At 44.9% G+C, this 20,519-nt stretch overlaps 1 protein-coding gene across 1 annotated transcript in view; it reads right to left on the bottom strand.

Moving 5' to 3' along the window:
* Positions 1-18,291, bottom strand: part of DTD1 (D-aminoacyl-tRNA deacylase 1) — a 135,838-nt gene extending 117,547 nt beyond the window's left edge. Inside the window, exons 1-3 of the mRNA XM_080931674.1 lie at positions 18,180-18,291; positions 14,180-14,270; positions 7,497-7,732 (exon numbers count right to left, since the gene is read on the bottom strand). Coding sequence (XP_080787800.1) covers positions 7,497-7,732; positions 14,180-14,270; positions 18,180-18,222 — 370 coding nt within the window. The 5' untranslated portion in view covers positions 18,223-18,291. The remainder of the gene's footprint in view (positions 1-7,496; positions 7,733-14,179; positions 14,271-18,179) is intronic.
* Positions 18,292-20,519: the final 2,228 nt, after the last annotated feature.

Raw genomic sequence — 20,519 nt, 5'->3', positions numbered from 1 at the left:
CGGAAGTGTGGAGGGAGCTCAGGATATGAGACTTACGGAAAATAAGGACAGGCAGGTAGTGAAGCCAAGAGAGGCATCTGTTTCTACAACAAAACACCTGAGAGATTCACCTTATGGTTTGTTTTGAGTCATAGAGAGGTTTCCCTGTCCATGGTCGCTAATTCCTATCACCTTGAGCCTGTGGCAAGACAAAGCATCTTGATAGGGAACACAGACAAGAATAAAGCTGTTTATCCCCATGGAGAACAGGAAGCAATGGAGAGGGCGCGCGGGGGGGGGGGGGGGGGGGGAGGAGAAGGGGGGACGACGGGACAACTTCCTGTTTTTTTTTCAGAGAACCTGAGTTCAGTTTCCAGTACCACACAAATCACTTGTAACCCCAGCTCCAGAGGCTCCAACATCTCTCTTGGCCTCCAAGGGCATTCATACACACATGTACACACACACACACACACACACACACACACACACACACACAACTAAAATAAAATTCTTTAGAAAAGAGAGACAGAGAGGAGGGGCTTAAGTTCCACAATCCCTTCAAAAGCAGGTCCAAGCAGGGCAAACATGGCGCTGACAAGCTTGGCTTTTCCCCTTCTCCCCATTCCCTCTACCTCACTAAACCATTAGATTAAATTCCTAAAGCTAGTCACTATGGTCCATTGCCTTATTTGGCCACTTTCTCCTCCTGAGGCTGACTATAAAGGTCCAGCTATCAAAGTCCAGCAATCAAAAAAAACCCTTTTGGTTACCCTAATTAACATGTCCAATTGAAATTCACCAACTCATCCTAACATGGGCTTTCCCCCTTTTTCTTTTTTGTTTTTGTGAGTTTTGTATTGTTTTGTTGGGGTTTTTTGTTTGGCTGGCTGGCTGGCTGGTTTTGGAACTAGCTCTGTAGAATAGGCTGGCCTCGAGCTCAGAGATCAACCTGCCTCTTGACTACTGGGATTAAAGTTGTGCGTCACCACTGCCTGGCTCCCTCTTTTCCTTTATAAACCATCATTTGCTATGGGCCACATCTGTCTCCTTTCTATCCAGAGGCAGGCCTTCGTCCCTCTGAGCAAATAAATATCCCTTTCCCCTCTGCCTTGTTCCTTTTCTCTCTCATCCTCTATTTCCTGTCTTTGTCTCATATTCCCTGCCCTTTGTCCTTCTGAGGCAAATAAATCTCCTTTGTGCTGAGAATTTGGCCTTGTTTTATGCACACACCTGAAGAGTAAAGACCAGACCCACACTGTAATTTCCTAAATTTATATTAAGAACAATGACTTTGTCTCATGGTCCTTGCCGAAGTCAGCATCTGCTGAAAGTTCATTCATGCTGTTAAAATGATTTGAGTATTAAGAGGGGTAGGAAATTAAATGAATCCACAGGCATCAGTTACTGACCACAAAGAAAAACTAGATGCGGTCCTCTAGGTGATCCAGATCTCAGCACCACCTCCTTGCCTCTTGAAGCTGCAGGAGGCCTGGCCGTAATAGATGTTCTGTGCGGGGCACAGAGCTGGCCAGCCATGAGTTGCTGCCTGCCTTGGTGCTTGCCCACATTTCTCTAGCTCTGCCCACAACAGATCAGATCCTACAGAGGATGCGTAGGAAGTTCTCCTTAATACTACAGTAACTCCTGATTTGCCTGTGAGCCTCCTTGGATCCTGTTATAGACAACTCAGCGCTGGAACCAGAAGCTTGAGAGAGTGGGTCCTTTCTTTTCGACCACTTCATGTTGGTATAGCATTTATTTTTCCGTGATTATAAATGTGATGTCTGTTTAGCATCCTCAACTTTGAGAATGTTCCATGCCCACTGCCAAACGTGCTTTCAACATTCATCCCAAGCTGGAGGTCCCTAGCTGACGGCAGAAGCCACCATTGTCTCTGGTTCCAGGAGCCAGTCTGTCAGTCTGGAGCAGTAGTGCTCGACCTTCCTAATGCTTAATGCAGTTCTTCGTGTTGTGGTGACTCCCAACCACAAACTTATCTTTGTTGCTATTTCATACTGTAATTTTGCTACTGTTATGAATCATATTGTAAAGTGTAAGTTTTCTGATGGTCTTTGGTGACTCCTGTGAAAGAATCGCTCATCCTCCAAAGGTCATCACCCACAGATTGAGAACTACTGGTCTGAAGCCTCAGGAAAACACCATCAATGCTAGCTCATTCTAAAACAAAGGAGGAAGACTGTCAAACTTGTGTCTAGGAGTCTCCCCTAAGCAGTCATCCAGAGAAGAGGCAAGCAGTGCTCAAGCGCCAGGGCCAAGAGTTGTGAAAGGAAAGCGGCAGCCCTAAATATGTTGACATTACTTCCTGTAGTGAGCTCTAGCTTCGCTCTGTGTGTCCCTCCACAGTGGGCTGGGGACTGCCAGACCCAGCTGTCCATGGCAAAAGTGAGGCTGTACCCCTTTCCAGGCTTGGCATTTCTATTTCCTGCCTTAGGGCACCTGTCCTCAGAATCCTTGCTCGAGAGGAAGCCAGCACACATCAGAACCCCAAGTCCACTGAGAGGACCTGCTTCTGAGATGCTCTCTGGCAATGCAGGGAAGCCCAAAAGGAGGAGGTCATGGATGTCCAGGAGGAGGAAGTGGGGCCAGCATGACCACAGAAGAGATACTAGACCACTGCACACACCGCCATCTTAGCAGGAAGGCTGGGAGGCAGCAGAGAAGGAGAAAAGCATGTATACCTGGGGACACACCAGAAACCTCTCAACAGCGCACACAAACGCACACTCTGAAACCAAAGTTCTCATCTTAAAGGTCCTGGCTGCTAACAAATATGGAAGCAAGTCACCATATTCCCAACAATGCTTTTCAGTGCTATAGCCTCTTTCACTCTTCTATCTGCAGCTGTCTCTGAACCTCGTTGACCCTTTAGGCCAGTCTCACATGTGCCAGCATGGCTTGCCTGTACCATCCCTAGAGACAGGAACGTGAGCCCTGTGATGAGTTCCTCCTGTTCTGATGCTCATTTCTAACCCCCACCTCAGCTCCAGTTCGAAGAGGGACGCATTTGTACACGCTGACCTAAGGGTATCACCTGGCCCGGGGTCACCGATCATCGCAGTTACCCCAGTGAATCCAGGCATGCAGGACCTGGAGAGGCCTGGAAAACAAGAGGTCTGATCTGAGGCTGACTGTCCAGGGCCCTGGATCATCGCAGCACAGGAAGAGACCCACCGAGTTTAAAGAAGAGACACAGAGAACATATTTCCAATTTATGCACATGGTGAGCCATGAGTAGCCCGGAATGCCCATGTTCAAACATGTAGCATACTGAGTCAGGAAGGTCTAGCAAATGAGCTAAACACTGAGTATCAAGAGTCAAGCACAAGAACATAGCCAGACCTCCTAACACCTACGGGCTTTTAAGAACTGGTTGTTACAGGAAGCTCTAATGACAACAGTTTCTGGACTGAGAATTTCCTCATACTTAATGATAAATTAAAGAGGAAAAAAAAGAAGAGTACAGAAGCCAGATGTGGAGGCACCCACCTGAAATCCCAGAACCTGGGAAAGGGAGGCTGAGACAGTAATATCGTTAGTTCAAGGCCAGCCTAAGCTACACTGCAAAACCACATCTATAAATAAGTACACACACACACACACACACACACACACACACACACACACACACGCACGCGCGTTTAACATGCCAGCTACGTCAGAGCAGGTGAGTTTCTTAGACAAAGAGGGCAACACAGCGTGAACAAAATAGCATCTGCAACAGAAAGGAGAAAGCCCTCAGCTCCAACACAAGTTCCCCGCATATTTTATGAAAGTGACAAGGAAATAACCCCTGCATGACAGAAGAGTCCCGAGTCCCCATTTTTCCCATGAGCACTGGCAGTTTCAGCAGCTCTGCAGAACATGTGGCTTCTGGAACAGGAAGGACTAGCCCCACTCACTCAGTGTCTCTCTTCCACACAGCTGTAAGCTGCTTTAGACAAAAGCCTCCTTCCTGCTGTGCTCTGCAGCCAGCCCCAGCCGCTGGACAGCACCTCTAGAGAACTCACCACAGCTGAGTACAAACGGTATAACTTAAAACCCTGGGTAAACATCACTGCCAGTTAAAAGACAAACCAGACATACTGCTCTCTGTGATGGTTTGCATATGCTTGGCCCAGTGAGTGGCACTATTAGAAGGTGTGGTCTTGTAGGAGGAAGTGTGTCACTCTGGGGATGGGCTTGGAGACACTCATAGCTGCCTGAGGATGCTCAGTCTGTTCCTGGCTTCCTTTGGATGAAGATGTAGAACTCTCAGCTCCTCCTGCACCATGCCTGCCTGGATGCTGCCATGCTCCCACCTTGATGATACTGGACTGAACCTCTGAACCTGTAAGCCAGCCCCAATTAAATGCTGTCCTTTATGAAACTTGCATTGGTCATGGTGTCTGTTCACAGCAGTAAAACCCTAAGACACCCTCTTATAAAACTTCATGGGGTTCAACCCCCTTTGCTGAGTTCCCTGAGCACAGCAGAGCAGCAGGAAAGTCCCCATAGACCTGATGAAGGCAGAAGGGTAGGAGAGAGGGACAGAGAGGCCAGGAGTGCATTTCACTGAACTGATCACATCGGTGACATCAGCCTCTAGGGTTGGAGCCTCATTTGATCCCAGGCTACCCTGGGTTACCCTGATATACTTCAGCTTCCTCATCTGTAAAATGAAGGTAACATCTTGCCTACCTGACAGGGTCATTGAGGAAATACAAGCAGATAATCAGCACTTATTCCGCACAAGGTCCTAGAAGATCAAAAGCCCCTAATAAGAGACGTGTTTTGGCATGCTGTGTAGGGACAACCTAACTAGCTTGCCAGCGTGGAGTGGGGTGTGAGGATCCTGTTCTATGTAAATCCAGGAAAGGAGCTTGAGGTCATCACCAAAAGGTCCCAAACAATGGGAAGTAAGACAACAGACTTCTCTACCTAGCACATGAACACTGCTGGTCTGAGTGGGAAGGGCTACCAAAATGTATGGGATTCAATGGACACTTGTGGGGAATGTGGAAGAACCAATTATATATGTAAAATAAATATTCAACCTCGAAAGGAGAAGCTAAAGAAATATTAAAACTAGTTGAACTACTTTCCCTTTTAAGGTTGCCATGGTGGCCCTGAGAAACACTAATACAAAGAGAACGCATCCTTTAGCTCATTAGTATCCCTACATCTCTTCAGCTCAAAGGCTTCCCGTGAGCTGGAAGCCAAATTCTCAGAAATAATCAAAGGCAATAGGCATGGGAAACAGTGTGTGTACTATGGTCCTCAAAGGCTGGAGAAGATCGGAGGCCAGAACAGACTGCAGCTCTTCACAAAACCATCACCTTTCCAAAAGCCCAAACGTTGCAGGGGTAGATTTCAGTTAAGACTCTATAATTCTTGGTTAAAAATTCATGTCATGTTTCATTAATTAGATCATATCCCCTGAATTTAAATTCTGACCCATTACAAAATGATATCGTTTACAGTGCACTACTTCAGACCCTTCGTATAATGTTCTGGATAAAATGCGTACCACTTCAAAACTAAAAGCATCTAAACATATGTGAAGCCCTCCTGTCTAAGGACTCGGATGAAAGCTGTGTTGCCTTCAGTCAAGCATTTCATAGGTAGAGTCACTGCTCTCCATTGAGCGTGCCCCTGAATACAGCCGAGGCGTCTTGAAAATGGAAAGATAGCAGCAGAGACAATGCCGACAGTTTTCAATCCTCGGCTCTGGAAAGAAGCAACTGCTCAGGGGACCTGACTTAATCGCTCACTCTATGAAGAAGTATGTTTACAGCAAAGCTAGGTCAGAGGTCCCAAGCGATGGATTCATGAGCTGACTCACAGAGTTCTAAAGGAGGCCACTTCCGGAAGAGGCAGAACTGTGCTCCTCTAACATAACCCAAGACAAGGCTAGTGTTTAATTTACAGCAGAATTACAGATGCCATATGTGTTTCTTCATGGCAAACATTTATAAGGGAGAGAATCAAAAGAAACACATCCACACACATGTTAATAAAGACATAAAGATCTAGGGCTGGAGAGAGGACCAGCTTCTTCCTTGCCATCGGATCTGAGACAAAAGCCTGGCTGATTAAAACAAAGGCTTGAAGGTTTTTGACGACCACCAGCAGCCCTTACTGATGGACTGGCAGAGACAAGTTCAAGGCCCACTCAGGACAAGACACACAACAGTTCTGGGCCAATCAAGTGTCCACGCTTTCTTCAACTGACCAACCCTAAATTAGGAAAGAAAACTTCTCAGAGGCTTTTTTTTTTTTTTTGTAAGATTTATTTATTTATTATATATGACTACACTGTAGCTGTCTTCAGACACACCAGAAGAGAGCATCTGATCTCATTACAGATGGTTGTGAGCCACCATGTGGTTGCTGGGATTTGAACTCTGGACCTCTGGAAGAGCAGTCCATACTCTAACCACTGAGCCATCTCTCCAGCCCCCTCAGAGGCTTTAGAACCCGATGCTTTGGCTTCCCGAAGCAAAGGGTCTTTTCTGTGTCTGCTAAGTGTATGGTTCCTCACCCCCAACAAACACCTTTCTACACCTGCTGATTCTTCTGTGGTACTTGAGGTTACCGCTGCTGCACACTTTCCCGCCCTTTAATTCTTTTCCTGGCAGAGGAAGCAAACCCCATCAAGGCCCTAAACTGACTGCATCATGTCCGCATTCTCTTTTTTTATGTGGAAGCTCAACTCAGACATTCTCACCCACTGAGCTGTCTCTCCAGCCTCTGAATTCCACCATTCTAAAAAAAAAAAAAAAAAGAGTCCTTCGTACACACATGTGCATGGGCACACACACATGCAGAACCTATTGTGTTCCCTTTGAGAACACACTGGAGGGTGAACTGGCTCACACAGCACCTTATCTATCAGGTTATCTATCAATCAGGTTATCTATCAGGTTATCTATCAATCAGGTTATCTTATCTATCAGGTTATCAATCAGGCTATCTATCAGGTATTGCTTATCTGTTGTGCTCTTGGACCAGTATTTCCCACTCTAGTCCTCAAACGGAGATTTAGATGTGTGTGTGTGTGTGTGTGTGTGTGTACACACATGTATGTGTATGTATATAGATAGATCCTATGTCAAAACTGTTTATACTGATTACCTTCCTAATATCATAATATTCTACATATATTAAACCAAATAAATAAATATGTCTACAGGGCTAGAGAGATAGCTCAGTGCTGCTCTTGCAAAGAAGTGTTCACATCCCAGCATCCATGTTAGGCAACTCACAACTGTCTGCGACTCCTGCTTCAAGGGATCTGATGCACTTCTGACATGTTTGCACATGCACACATGCACACACCTACACACACAGACATGCACAAACCATTTCCAAACAAACCTTTAAAAACATTTCTGTAATTAATATCAATATCAATTGTTTCTTTCTATTTGAAGAGGGGTACCATTTTGGTGCTGGAGCATTAAGCCCAGTCCCTCGCTTGCTCTCTTGGGCCTCACAGTTTATTAGGAACCTACCTCTGATAAGCTCCGGTCTGTAGCTCTTGCGGAGCTGCTCCAGGAAGCTGTTGTAGAAGCTCTCCGCCTGCTCTGTGGGCATGGCCAGGTGGAAGTCGGGCTTGTTCCCCTTGAGGACGCACTGGAGGGTGAACTGGCTGACGCACAGCACCTCGTACTCCTTGTCCATCACGCTCTTGGACCAGTGCTTCCCACTCTCGTCCTCAAACACACGCAGATTTAAAATCTTTCGAACCCTGTGGGAAAGAGAGCAGTAAGACCTACCTGAGGAATCACAAGGCTCCCACCCAACGCGCGTATTTCACACGGAAGCTGTGGCACAGGAACCTTAGTGAGCCAACCTCATGACACTTATTAAGCAAAACACCAAATGTACAGAACAAAGAAAGGATATTAAAAACTGCAAGGGGGCTGGAGACATGGCTTAGTGGTTAAGAGCACCGACTGCTCTTCCAAAGATCCTGAGTTCAATTCCCAGCATTCACATGATGGCTCACAACCATCTGTAATGCCCTCTTCTGGTGTGTTTGAAGACAGCTACAGTGTACTCATATATAGTAAATAAATAAATCTTTTAAAAAAAGGAAAAAAAAAAAAAACACAACTACAGCTAAACCTACAGTGGAGTGGGATTTCAATAAACCAACTCTTGCCAATGGACAGGACATCCAGGCAAAAAGTGAACAGAGAAATGCTGAGCTAAGTAATGTCATAAACCAAACAGACATCTCAGACATCCACAAAATATTCCACCCATGATTTCTTCTCAGCACCTCATAGAACCTTCTCTAAAACTGACAACATATTAAGATATAAAGCAAGTCTCAACAAATATAAGAAAATTCAAGTAACACTCTGATCATCATGGAATAAGCTGGATATCAACAACAAGAGAAACAGCAGGAAGTATACAGGTACTACTAAATGAAAATTGAGTCAAGATAAAGATCAAGGAAAAACTTTTTTGAATTGCATTAAGATGAGAACACAACATACGCAAACCTATGAGACACAATGAAGGTGACTTGGAGCACTAAGTGACTACATAAAAATCTCTGGAGATTTCTCATTAGTAATTTAAAGACACGCTTGAAAGTTCCAGAACAGTCTATGGCCATACCACCCTGAACACGCCCAACTCATCTGATCTCAGAAGCTAAGGAAGGTCAGGCCTGGTTAGGGATAATGCCTGGGAATACCAGGTGCTGCAGGCTAAAAAACAGAAAAAGAGAGAAAAAGAAAGCTCTAGAACAAGATGAAACACTCAAAAAGAGTAGACAGTATAAAATAATCAAGCACAAGGCTAAAATCAATGAGATGAAAACACAGAGAAAGAGAGAAAGAGAAACAATCAATGAAACAAAAAGTTGGGTATTCAAGAAAACTGACAAGATTTACAAATACTTAGCCAAATTAATCAAAAGATAGAGAGAAGATTCAAAAATTACACATGTAAAAGAAGATATTACTACAGACATCAAGGAGACTGACTCAGAAGCAGTCAATAATATATTCAAAAAAAATATATTCCACCAAACTAGAAAATCTAAAAGAAATGGATACAATTTCTTATTATATACCACCTACCAAAACAATCAAGACCAAATAAGCAATTTACAGACTCATAACCCCGGTGAAACAGAAGCAGTAAAAATCTCTCAACTAAAAACGTTCAAGGTCACATGGAGTGTAAAATGATGTCGTTATACATCAAGGCGGGTCGAGCCTATGGTTGGATGAGAAGGAAGGGGGGGGGAGTCTAGGAAGGAGAAGAGGAAGATTCAAGAGAGGGTACATGGAAGCAGATGTGGATGTTTCTCTTGGCACATCTCTCTATGGATAAAGTTGTTATGAATATTTTATAAGAGATGGAATTGTATAGGGTCATTTGACTTATCTAGGTGGGCAGATTACATCATGCCAATTGGATCAGAGTATTTTGGTGTGTTCTTTGATGTGGCAACTTAATTGAGTTCAGAGAGAGTATAGTGGCGGGACACATAAAGCCCGTCACAGAGTTGGGGTGTGTATGTGCAAGGCTTGGCAACAACACACCAAGGGAAAGTGAGTAAAAACAACACAATGGGGTGGTTGTGGACCACCTGCAGCCTGGGTGGGCAAAGTGGACCTCGCCTGGGTCAAAAGAAGCTGGGGTCTGTGAGTACTTAGAGGCAGCGTGGAGCCGCTAAGACTAGCACGGGATAAACGTTAATACAGCAAGGATGGGGTCGATGCAGAATTCTACAAGACCTTCAAATAAGAACTAATGCCGATACCCCCCAATTATTCTGCAAAATTGAAACTAAAAGAACATTTCCTGATTCTTTTTATGAAGCCACTAATATTCTGATACTGAAACCACACAATGACCCAAAAAAAAAAAAGATTATAGACCAATGTCTCTTATAAACAGAGATGCAAAAACCCTCAATAAAATATTTGTAAACCAAATTCAATAAGCAGCCTACAGAATGGGGAAAAAAAATGTTTATCAATTATACGTCTCACAGAGGCTTAGCATCAGAATAAAATCTGGACCAAATTTAGCTAAATTTAAAAATGGAATATAGTCCTAAACAAAGAATTCTCAAAAGATAGAACACAAATGGCTAAGTGACACTTCTTTTAAAATGTTTAACGTCCTAATCATGAGGGAAATGCAACCACCTGGAGATTTCATCTTACCCCAGTCAGGATGACCAAGACTAATCAAACAAATGACAGTACATGCCTGCAAGGATTTGGGGAAAGGGGACACATATTCATTGCTGGTGGGAGTACAAACTGGGACCCACTGTGGAAGTCAATGAGACAGTTCCTCGGGAAGCTGTGAGTAGAGCAACCTCAAGATCCAGCTATACCATTCTTGGGCACACACCCAAAGGACTGTACATCCTGTTCCAGGGATTCCCGCTCATCCGTGTTTGTTGTTCAAGTCATAAGTACAGTGAAACTGAAATCACTCTAGATGTCCATCAACCGATGAGCTGATAACAAAAACATGGTATATATTACACAATGGAATATTGCTCAGCTGTTAATTATGACATTCTCATGTATATGGATAGACCTAGAAACAATCATCCTGAGTGGAGTAACACAGACCCAAAAACAAAGATATCCTGTTTTCTCTTATATATGAATGTTAGTGCTTAAGTTTTAGGTATGTGTACTACAATCAGAATATCCACAGAAGACAGGTACCAGGTAAAGGGCCACAAAGAGGAGGGGAAGCTTCTAAGGAAGAGGGAGTAGAATATTGTGTTGTTAAGAGATAAAGCGTGAAAGGAGATGGAGGGGAAGGGTAAAGGGGGAAATGTAGGGAGAGACAAGTAGCACCAAAAGATTGTTTGTTTGTTTGATTGATTGATTGATTGGCTGTCCTGGAACTCAATATGTAGACCAGGCTAGCCTTAAAAATCACAGATATCCTCCTGCCTCTGCCTCCCGAGCTGGGATTACATGTGTGAGCCACCAACTCGCCCATCCCTAAAGAAAAGTCATGTGGATTGTCATTCACAACCATCCTTAACCCAGTGCCAGGAGACATGATGCCTTCTCTGGACTATGTGGGCACCAGGAATGCACACGGTACACATTCATACACACAGACAAAACACATAAAATAAAATAAATAAACCTATTAAAGATATTTAAGAAATGTCAAATGGAAATCTACTACTGTAGAAGTTTCCTAAAATACACACACATATGAAAGGGATTTAAACGGAGTCTCAATAAAATGGGGGAGACCAATGCCCCCAACCAGACATCTTATGCCACCAAATAACACCTCCAGTGGCAGGAACAGTTCACATCATAGTGTGTTGTTGGCTAAGGGGTCCCACAGACCCCTCCAAACACCACAAACTATTGCCAAGGCTACTGTTTGCTCTCCACAGCCTGAGACCCTATTGCTGAAGACACCACTTACTTATGTCATTGAACACTGAGAAATCAAGCTGATGCCCTACTGGAAGCTGCAGCCCTACTAACTATCCTTCACTGTGATAGAAGGTACTGCATTCTACTGGAGGAGAAAAGCAATAATCAATATCACCCAGCTCACCGATGTGACCTACGATAGCAACCAGCGCAAAGCATATATGGTGCAGCTGTGACACAAATTATACGGGAACAACCAGTCACCTTCCGATTGAATTCACGGCCCACTCCTCAAGATGGAACTCAAATCTGACACTGCTAAAGGGGCCAAGAACCTGAGACCTAGGTAGGCCATGGGCCCTAGGAGAAAACCACTGTTCTGTTAAAAGAACAAAGAAATAAAATGACTTACTGACATACTGTTCTATTCCTAGATCAGTGCATCATTCAACCATCACAAAGAGGTTTCTTGCAGGAGCTGGTAATTAACACAGAATCCCATGTAGGGGGTTGATCTGGTGCTGCTTGTATTTAAATGCTAAATACTGGTTCTTGTTCCTCCTCCTCCTCCTTCACCACCACCACCACGAGTAGATCATCACCTATACCAAAGATGCTGCACAAACCTTGCTTACCAAGTTAATTGGTCAATAAAAGACTAAAGCCTGTGATTTAGACAGAGGTAGGCAGGTTTTCAGTTACCTGGCTGTGGGTCACAGGTAGAGAGAATGGGAAAGAAAGGACACAGGAGTAGAGAGAAGACCAGGGGAGGAGGAAAGGAGATGGATGATGAGCACAAGGCCAGGAGAGACAGCAAGTAACAAGGGACACATGGCTGGGATACGGCTTAGCACAGCTCCAAAACCTACCCAATCAGGCTTACAGCTCATAAATGAAACACCTGGATTATGCATCTTTTATACGGGCTAGTTGGAAACAATAATTCCTTTTACAGACCCACACCTGGACAATGTACAGAGAGCGAGAGACTTTGCAGGACTTAGTCCTAAAATGGGATGTCTTTATCAAATCCTTCCCCTCTAGAATACAGAAGAGCAGGCAAAAAGATTTGAAGACTTAGCTCCAAGAAACAGTGTCTTCGAGCTGGAGAGATGGCTCAGTGGTTAAGAGCACTAGCTGGTCTTCCAGAGGTCCTGAGTTCAATTCCCAGCAACCACATGGTGGCTCACAACCATCTGTAATGGGATCCAAGACCCTCTTCTGGTATGTCTGAGGACAGCTACAGTGTGCTCACATACAATAAATAATAAATAAATCTTTAAAGAAACAGTGTCTTCTAGACACAGCAGGACTGGTGCACATAGGAACTCAGACTGTAAAGGAATGTGCAGAGCCTGCTGGGTTCAAACACGACAAAGTCCCAGCATGGAGAAGGCAGAGAGAACAAGCAGTCCCACCCTTAGTCAAGAGTGGATTTGCAATTGATACCTGCTAGGAAAGGAAAAGTTCTTATCTTCTCTAGTAGAGTAGAACTGGGTACATCAACTAAATTCCAGGAAGTACATATTCACACATACACACACACACACGTGTGTGTGTGTGTGTGTGTGTGTGTGTGTGTGTGTGTGTGTGTATGAATATGACAGAGAGAAGGATTTTGGGGGAGGGGTGGGCTTGCCTAAGGAGGTTTTCGTCATACTTACAGATGACAAAGGACAACTACTCTGTCAAGTGGACCCAGTAATAGACGTAAGTCCAATTAAGAACCACAAAAGAACCACCAGTATGAAACCTCAAGTTCCCAATTCTAAGAGTCACCCTTTGATGCTGAAGGCAGAGACAATGTCATGCGGCAGGTGACTACATGGGTATCCTTGGTGAAGGGTGCTATCATTACCCCCACTTCAAGGACAAGGGTCGTCTTATGTTGAGCTATATCCCTTAACCAGCAGCAGTAGGTCCCAGTCAAATTCTCCGTCAATTTGATCATCACTGTGACCAAAGGCCTAAGAGAGCAAACCTTCAGGGAGAAAAGGTTTCTTCTGATGGCTCAGAGTTTTGGGCATTTCGGTCTCCTATGGCAGGGAGAGCATGGAAGGGCATGGCAGGGCACGGCAGAACCCAGAACCAAGTATTACCCACTTTTCCACTCTGCTCCATTTGAGCTCTTAAGGGACTCGCTCTTTCAATACCAACATCCCTAAAGTGGTATCAAAATGCCTTGACTAATCATCAACACCTTAGCAAGAATTAGGTTCTGGGCCTGGCTTTTGATTGTAAAAACTGTACAAGGCTCTGGGCATCAAGGGGCAGCATCTGAACTGAATATGGCAAGAACAAGGGGAGAAACAGGGGCCGATGAAGATTTACTCCATTAAGACAGCCTGCCTGGAAAAGAGCAGCCGTCCAGGGTGCCCGGCCAGCTTCTAACGCCGGTTTTCACTGAGTGACCATGTTCGTGGCCTGGAGCAAGGACATGAGCCTCTCTGAGTCCCAGATCCTCCCATGACCGACAAGCAACTTGGCATTTTGCTTAAACAGTACTCAAGTCACATTGCCCCAGTTTCAAGAGAAATCAGACAGAAGACACCCAACATTCACAAGAAGGGAACACTGTTTGCCAAGGTGATGCCACATGGGCATAAGGTAAACTGGGGTCCTGTTCCACCGCTGTCAGGGACTGAGGTTGGGCACATCACTCCTCTTCTGTCTTATCTGCACGGGACAATGCTTAAAAGCGACTCGGGCTCAGTCAGTAATCACAAAATACTGCAGGAGCTGGCAGAACGGCCAGGATGGCCGTGACTTAGCAACGACTGTAGAAATCCGGATCTTACATGTGCTCCAGGTCCTTCTGTGAGTCTTCCACGGAAATACCCAGCAAGACACAGAGGCCCCGTCCGATGGCGCTTATCTGTTCTCCTCCAACTACAAGGAACCAAAAAGGAGGGAGGACTTAGATATGATCCATCACTCTGTGACCATCCTTAACATCATACATCCTTCTGACCACTTCCTTGGCTAAAGTCGGGGAGTGTGTGGACCAACAACTCCCATGTGCTCTGGTTTCTTATCTGGGACCCATGGGAGCTGTCACTAAGCACAAGATCTTATTTGCAGCTCTGGGTACATTGCCTGGAACTTTCCACAGTCCCATATGTGCATCTGAGCACCAGAACGGTGATTTCCTTCTCCAGACACTCCAGCCCAGCAAGATTCTCAGAAAGGGAGATCTCTGATTTTCCTGTAAATCAGCAAATACAGTAGCTCAAAACACAGACAGCATAGAATGGAAAATGTTCATGGCATAAAAACAAACATGTCTTCCCTGCTTACTCCCCGTCACCCATAAGCACTATGACTTATGTGGTGAGCTTCACCTCAGAAGCTGCTGCCATCCCCAGTGTATAATTTCTACACTGGCATTCTAAGCCAACAGCATCTAAATCTTTCTGAGTTATGCAGTGTGTCCATTAAAAAAAAAATTAAAAAAAGCACCTCTAAGAACATCATGCTAATATTTGTGTATGTATTTATAGTCAAATGTACTCCTACTACTTTTAGCCAACATCTCAAAATTTTGGCACAGTATTTGGACTAACATTCATCCTTACGGCAGTGAAATTAAACTCATATTTTAAGTGGCAACCTTGATAATTTCCCTCTTTTTTGTTCAATCTCATTTATATTACTGTTGTTGTTTCTCTTCTTTTATTTCATTTTGTTCTGACCTAATGTTCCATGTTCCAGTCAGGAATAGAAGAATGAACTCTGACTGTGTGTGTGTGTGTGTGTGTGTGTGTGTGTGTGTGTGTGTTCTGCTGTGCACTAATATCTGTAAATATTCCTAACAAGGAAACACATACTAAACCCCAACTTCTTCAACTCTCAATTGTAATTATATATGGAATCACTTAACCAGAGGTAAGGGTTGCAAGGGAAAAGAAAAGCTGGCAACAATAAAAGGTTTCCGAGTGTGCAAACACAACTTGTGCAAGGTGCTTTGGGAAGTGCTCACTCGTGCTGCATCATGATACCACTTCAGTGCAGCCTTGGTTCTGAACACAGAACATGCACACATGCCACACAACACCAACAAACACTGCCTGAAACAACACTACTCAGAGTTGATGCTCTCCCACGTCTGGATGGTAATATTTTCAGAAACACCATGGCTTATAGAAAAGAATGGCTTTAACAGTTCCTACTATTACTCTTCAGCACACAGCATCAAAATATCAAGGCAGGCAAGCATAGGGAACAGGTTAGCAAACTGGGACTCCACTTGCTTTGGACTTCGCACTCTTCTCTGAGCCGTGTACTTAGCAACCTCTTAGCAGCCCAGGACTCCACCTGCATAGACCAAATGTACACCTGGGGTCTCATTTACGCTGTTTGCCCTTACATTAATCAGGGTCATTTGTTTACATTATTATAGCTGACTGAATTTTTATGTTGATTTATTTACTCATATGACAGGCATGTGCTTGTACCACCATGTGTACCTGTAGAGGTCAGAGGGCACCCTGTGTGCCTGTGGAGGTCAGAGGGCACCCTGTTTGCCTGTGGAGGTCAGAGAACACCATGTGTTCCTGTAAAGGTCAGAGGGCACCCTGTGTGCCTGTGGAGGTCAGAGGACACCCCGTGTGCCTGTGGAGGTCAGAGGACAACTTGTAGGAGCTGCTTCTCTCTTCAGGTCCTCACACTTGGTGGCAAATGCTTTTCATTGACTAGACCATCACATAGGCCCTGTATAATTGCTTCAGTCAATGGAAATGAGTTGTTCCCCTTGGCAACTTCTTGATAATGTCTCCATTACTACTCAAACATATTCTGGAACACTCTGGAAACTTCAGGCAATGGCCCATCCACTCTAGACATTTGCCTGTCATTCAGGAAACATCCTCACTCTTATCCTGAGCTGCCTCGTTAACTTCAGCTCAAGTGTGATCAAAAGACTCCCTAGGGAAATCCCAAGAGTGTTAGACACTTGGTACAAGTAACAGCCCAGGGCCTCACACATGCCAGGCCGTTGGTAGGTTCACTGTGTAGCTTCAGTCTGCCCGTCAACTCGCCAGGCAGCCCATGCTGGACACTAGAGAACTCCTCCCTCTGCCACGGTGCTGGGATGAAGGAATAGGCCACCATCTACAACCAAAGGTATGTCTTCCAAACTTCTGATCAGCAGGATAGAGGGCTTAAGGGACCAAAGCTCAAAATTTAAATATGTTGATGATGACTACATCAAGTAGACAGATCCCCTGTCCCCCAAAAAAAGCAAAGCCATCTTTCATCAATGGCTTTTCCCAATTTTCATGTGCTCAATATTTACTGAAATGTTACTAGAATCCCATAAACTCCAGTCCTATTCTGTTTCTCATTAATCCGGGGTGATTTGTAAAACCAAAGCTAACAGAACAGCTTCCAACTCACTTAGCAGGATGAAAAGGTGAACTCTCGGGTCTAAATTTGTGGTTTGGCTACTTGGTTGGGGAGGAGTCTTGGATCTACATTTGAACTCAAAAAACATGTATTTGGTATAAAATGGCTGGAAGAAAAAAATACCTGTATTGCCTGAGCTGAAACTTTGGGAGGGTGGGGGCAGGGTGCCACTAGGTCTCTTGTCCAATCTGCTGTGAATTCCTGGGCTCCTTCCCCAGCCTCCGAAGTGGCTGTGACTACACAAATCTGACCCTAAAATGTAGTTCTGCCAACACCAACTTAAAATACAGGTGGGCAGTGGTGGGACACACCTTTAATCCCAGCACTTTGGAGGCAGAGGCAGGTGGATCTGTGAGTTCAAGGCCAGCCTGGTCTACAGAGTGAGTTCTAGGCTAGACAAGGCTGCCCAGAGAAACCCTGTCTCAAAACACAAAAATGAAAACACAGTAGATAGATGGCTGGTGGCTCAGCAGGTGAAGTCACTTGCTGCTGGGACTAATGCCCCGAGTTGAATCTTAAGGATCCACATAGTAGTGACGTATCGAAATTGTCCTCTGGCCTGGACACCAGTGTCTTGTTACACACACACACACACACACACACACACACACACACACACACACACCACAAATAAATGTATTTATTTAACTTAAAAGAATGGCACCTGTCGTTTCTATTTTTTAACACTCTTCAAACGACTACAGTAGCTGCATCCTGAATGTTTCAGCTAGACTCCCACATTCAACTAATGGCTAATGGTTGAACATCCTGGTCCACACTAAATTAGTAGGAAAGAGAAACATGTCATCTTGAATTCTGTGGTTCGGGCCCGTTCGGAACCGACATCCAGGTCCAGTGGATGTTCTGCATCTAGTTAGGATGCCTGCATGTAATGGCTTACAGCTGTCAGAGCTCAAACAATTAGCAATCCCTCGTCTGTGCATTTTATCCTGAGCCAAGTTCCATTTTTAAAAGAAAAAATATGAAAAGGACGGTGCTAAAATGCAACATTTCAGACTGAGCGGTGGAAAAACGAGGGAGTCTGCTCCGGAAACGCTCCCTACGTGTTGTTTGTGCAACAGTGCATTCAGCAACGGGCCCTGGGGATGCTCACAGGTTCTGGCACCTTGTCTATGGGGAACACGCACTCACACGCGCGCGCGCACGTACACAGATAATGATGATGATTATAATGGTGATGACGAAGGAGATGAGGGTTTATGTAGCAACAAAAGCACGGAGCCTGAGCCCGTGAGCGGCCAGGCACGTGCCGGATCTTCTCGGCCACGGCGCTGCCCCAGAGCTGCCCGGTAACGTGGGGCTGCGGGGAGCCCTCACTCGGAGCAGCGGGTCGCGGGGGTCAGAGGCTGCTCCTCCCGGGCCCGCCCGACTGACCTGTGACACTAGCCCGGGTGACGCGCTGCACCACGGCCTTCATGGCGGCGGCTGTGGCGACTGGGACTCGCCGTGTGGTCAGACCTTGCGACTCCGCCGGTGGCTCCTCGGCCGGCGCCCTCTGCCGGCAACACCGGAAGAGCTCCGCGAGGACCCATTCCACTGAGCTGCGTCCCGCCCACGTCGGCCACGCCTATCCACCAATTGGTCCCGCCCATGTCAATCACGTTCACCTGTCACCTATCCCTAACCTGCCTAGCCCATCTGTGGTAGCCCCCGCCCTATCCACCCTTAAGCACTATAGTCCCAAACTGCCGGCCTAGACTCCACTATGTGGACATACATTAACTTCTGCTCCAGTTTCTTTCCCTTTCAGTTTTACCTTTAGTCTTTTTTCCTGCTTTTCTTTCACCCTTTTTTCAATCCTTCGGTCATAGATTTTTCCAATATCTTCACTTGTTCTCTAGCCTCAACGGCAAGCCTGTTGCTAAATACAAAAGGACTGCAGCTAAAACAGCCATTTAACGACATAACCATTGATTTACCTTAGACACACCGAGATAGTTAAAAGGTGTATCCGTCAGAATTCTAATTCCTTCCCAATACGAATCTAATACGTAGCCCTATCATAGGGCTGTTAGGACAACTGAATGGGCCGTAAGGATGCTTATCACTGTAGAACGGGTTCGTTACTAAACAGCATCTTTGTAGCCTGTAGCAAGTTTTCATTACAAAAAAAAAAAAAAAAAAATAGCATCTTCCTACCCAGGTGGTAGAACACATGTTTATGATTAAAATAAAGAAAAGGAAGAAAGGGAGGGAGATCATCCCAGCTGCTTGAGATGAAGCAGGAAAAGTGTTTTAAATCCATGAGTTCAAGACCACCAATGCAGGCAATATGAGACTTTCCCTTAAAAAAGGAATGGGAGTATCAGAAAAAAAGTTCACCCATTTCAGAATGCCTTCGCTTTGAAAGCATTTGATAGAAAGCACTGACAGAGCTGTTCCTTTGTCGCACATCTGTGATCCAAGCATCCTGGAAGCTGCAACAGGAGGATCACTCTTAAGTTCAAGGCCAGCACAGGGTAAACATTGTGTCAAACATGTATTGTTGTGGAGTATCCATGGAGACCACTCAGACCGGTTTAAGCCAGTAGAAAGTCTTTATTAGGCAGTTGGCAATTACACTGGGTGTTCAGGATCCCACTGTAGCCCAGACTCTTTTTTTTTTTAAGATTTATGTATTTATTATATATGAGTGCACCATAGCTGTCTTTAGACACACCAGAAGAGGGCATCAGATCTCATTACAGACAGTTGTGAGCCACCATGTGGTTGTTGGGATTTGAACTCAGGACCTCTGGAAGAGCAGTCAGTGCTCTTAACCACTGAGCCATCTCTCCAGACCCCAGACTCTTTTAGCATTTAACACAAAAATCATCCTCGGTTGGTATACTTCCATTAACAAGCACAGTTAGGCAAAAGCAGACTTACATAAGTCAAAAACCAAGGTTGGTACATTTAAGGACTTTCCCAGAACGATGGAGTTTGATGGATTGGGTCTTTCTTTTTGTTTAGGCAGGTGATGCTGTCAACATGCTGAGTTTTATGGCCTGAAGGGTACTTCTACCATGAAGCCAGTTGTGCTAAGGTCTGGGAGCCTCTTACATTACTCTTACATTACTCTTACATATTAAATAGTAAGTGCAAACTATCATGAATTAAATTGTCGAAGATACTGCAGGAGCAAGAAGATAAATGGGCTTCACATGCTTCCTGATACTGAAGGACACAATGGTAATTCTGCAACAACAAAACTTAACCTGGGGCTAGAGGTGTAGCCCAGTGGAAATGGTTCTTCCCTACCAAGCAGGAAGCCCTAGGTTCAATCCTCAGTGTCATATAAACCAGGGAAGCAGGAAGGATCAGTTCAAGGGTGACTACACAAGCCTGCTCGGAGGCGTTGTATCTAATTGTTTAAAATGTCTAAATTAGGTACATTCTATCAAGTAGTCAATTTTCCATATCCAAGGGAAAAAAGTCTGGCTCAATGGATAAAGGTGCTCGCAGCCTTTCACGACCTGAGTTTGATTCCCAGGCCCCTCCCTGACATCACTAGATGTCCTCTGCGCTCCACATGTACCCTTGGTCACATGCAAATGCATGTTAACAGACATGCACACAAAAGAAATAAAATGTGAGAAGGCTGTATTATACATGAATGTTGGTACATCCTGACCAGGAAGAAAAGGGAGAAAGTTATGATTAGGATGGTAACAATGTTCCCACTGATCCAGGAAAGCACTGTTTATAACTGTGGTTTCATTACAAATGATTCAT

This window comes from Micromys minutus, assembly GCF_963924665.1.
Source record: "Micromys minutus genome assembly, chromosome: 17".
In the NCBI taxonomy this organism is placed as follows: Eukaryota; Metazoa; Chordata; class Mammalia; order Rodentia; family Muridae; genus Micromys; species Micromys minutus.
Note: the sequence above shows the minus strand (reverse complement) of the source record. Positions and strands in the feature narration are given on the sequence as shown.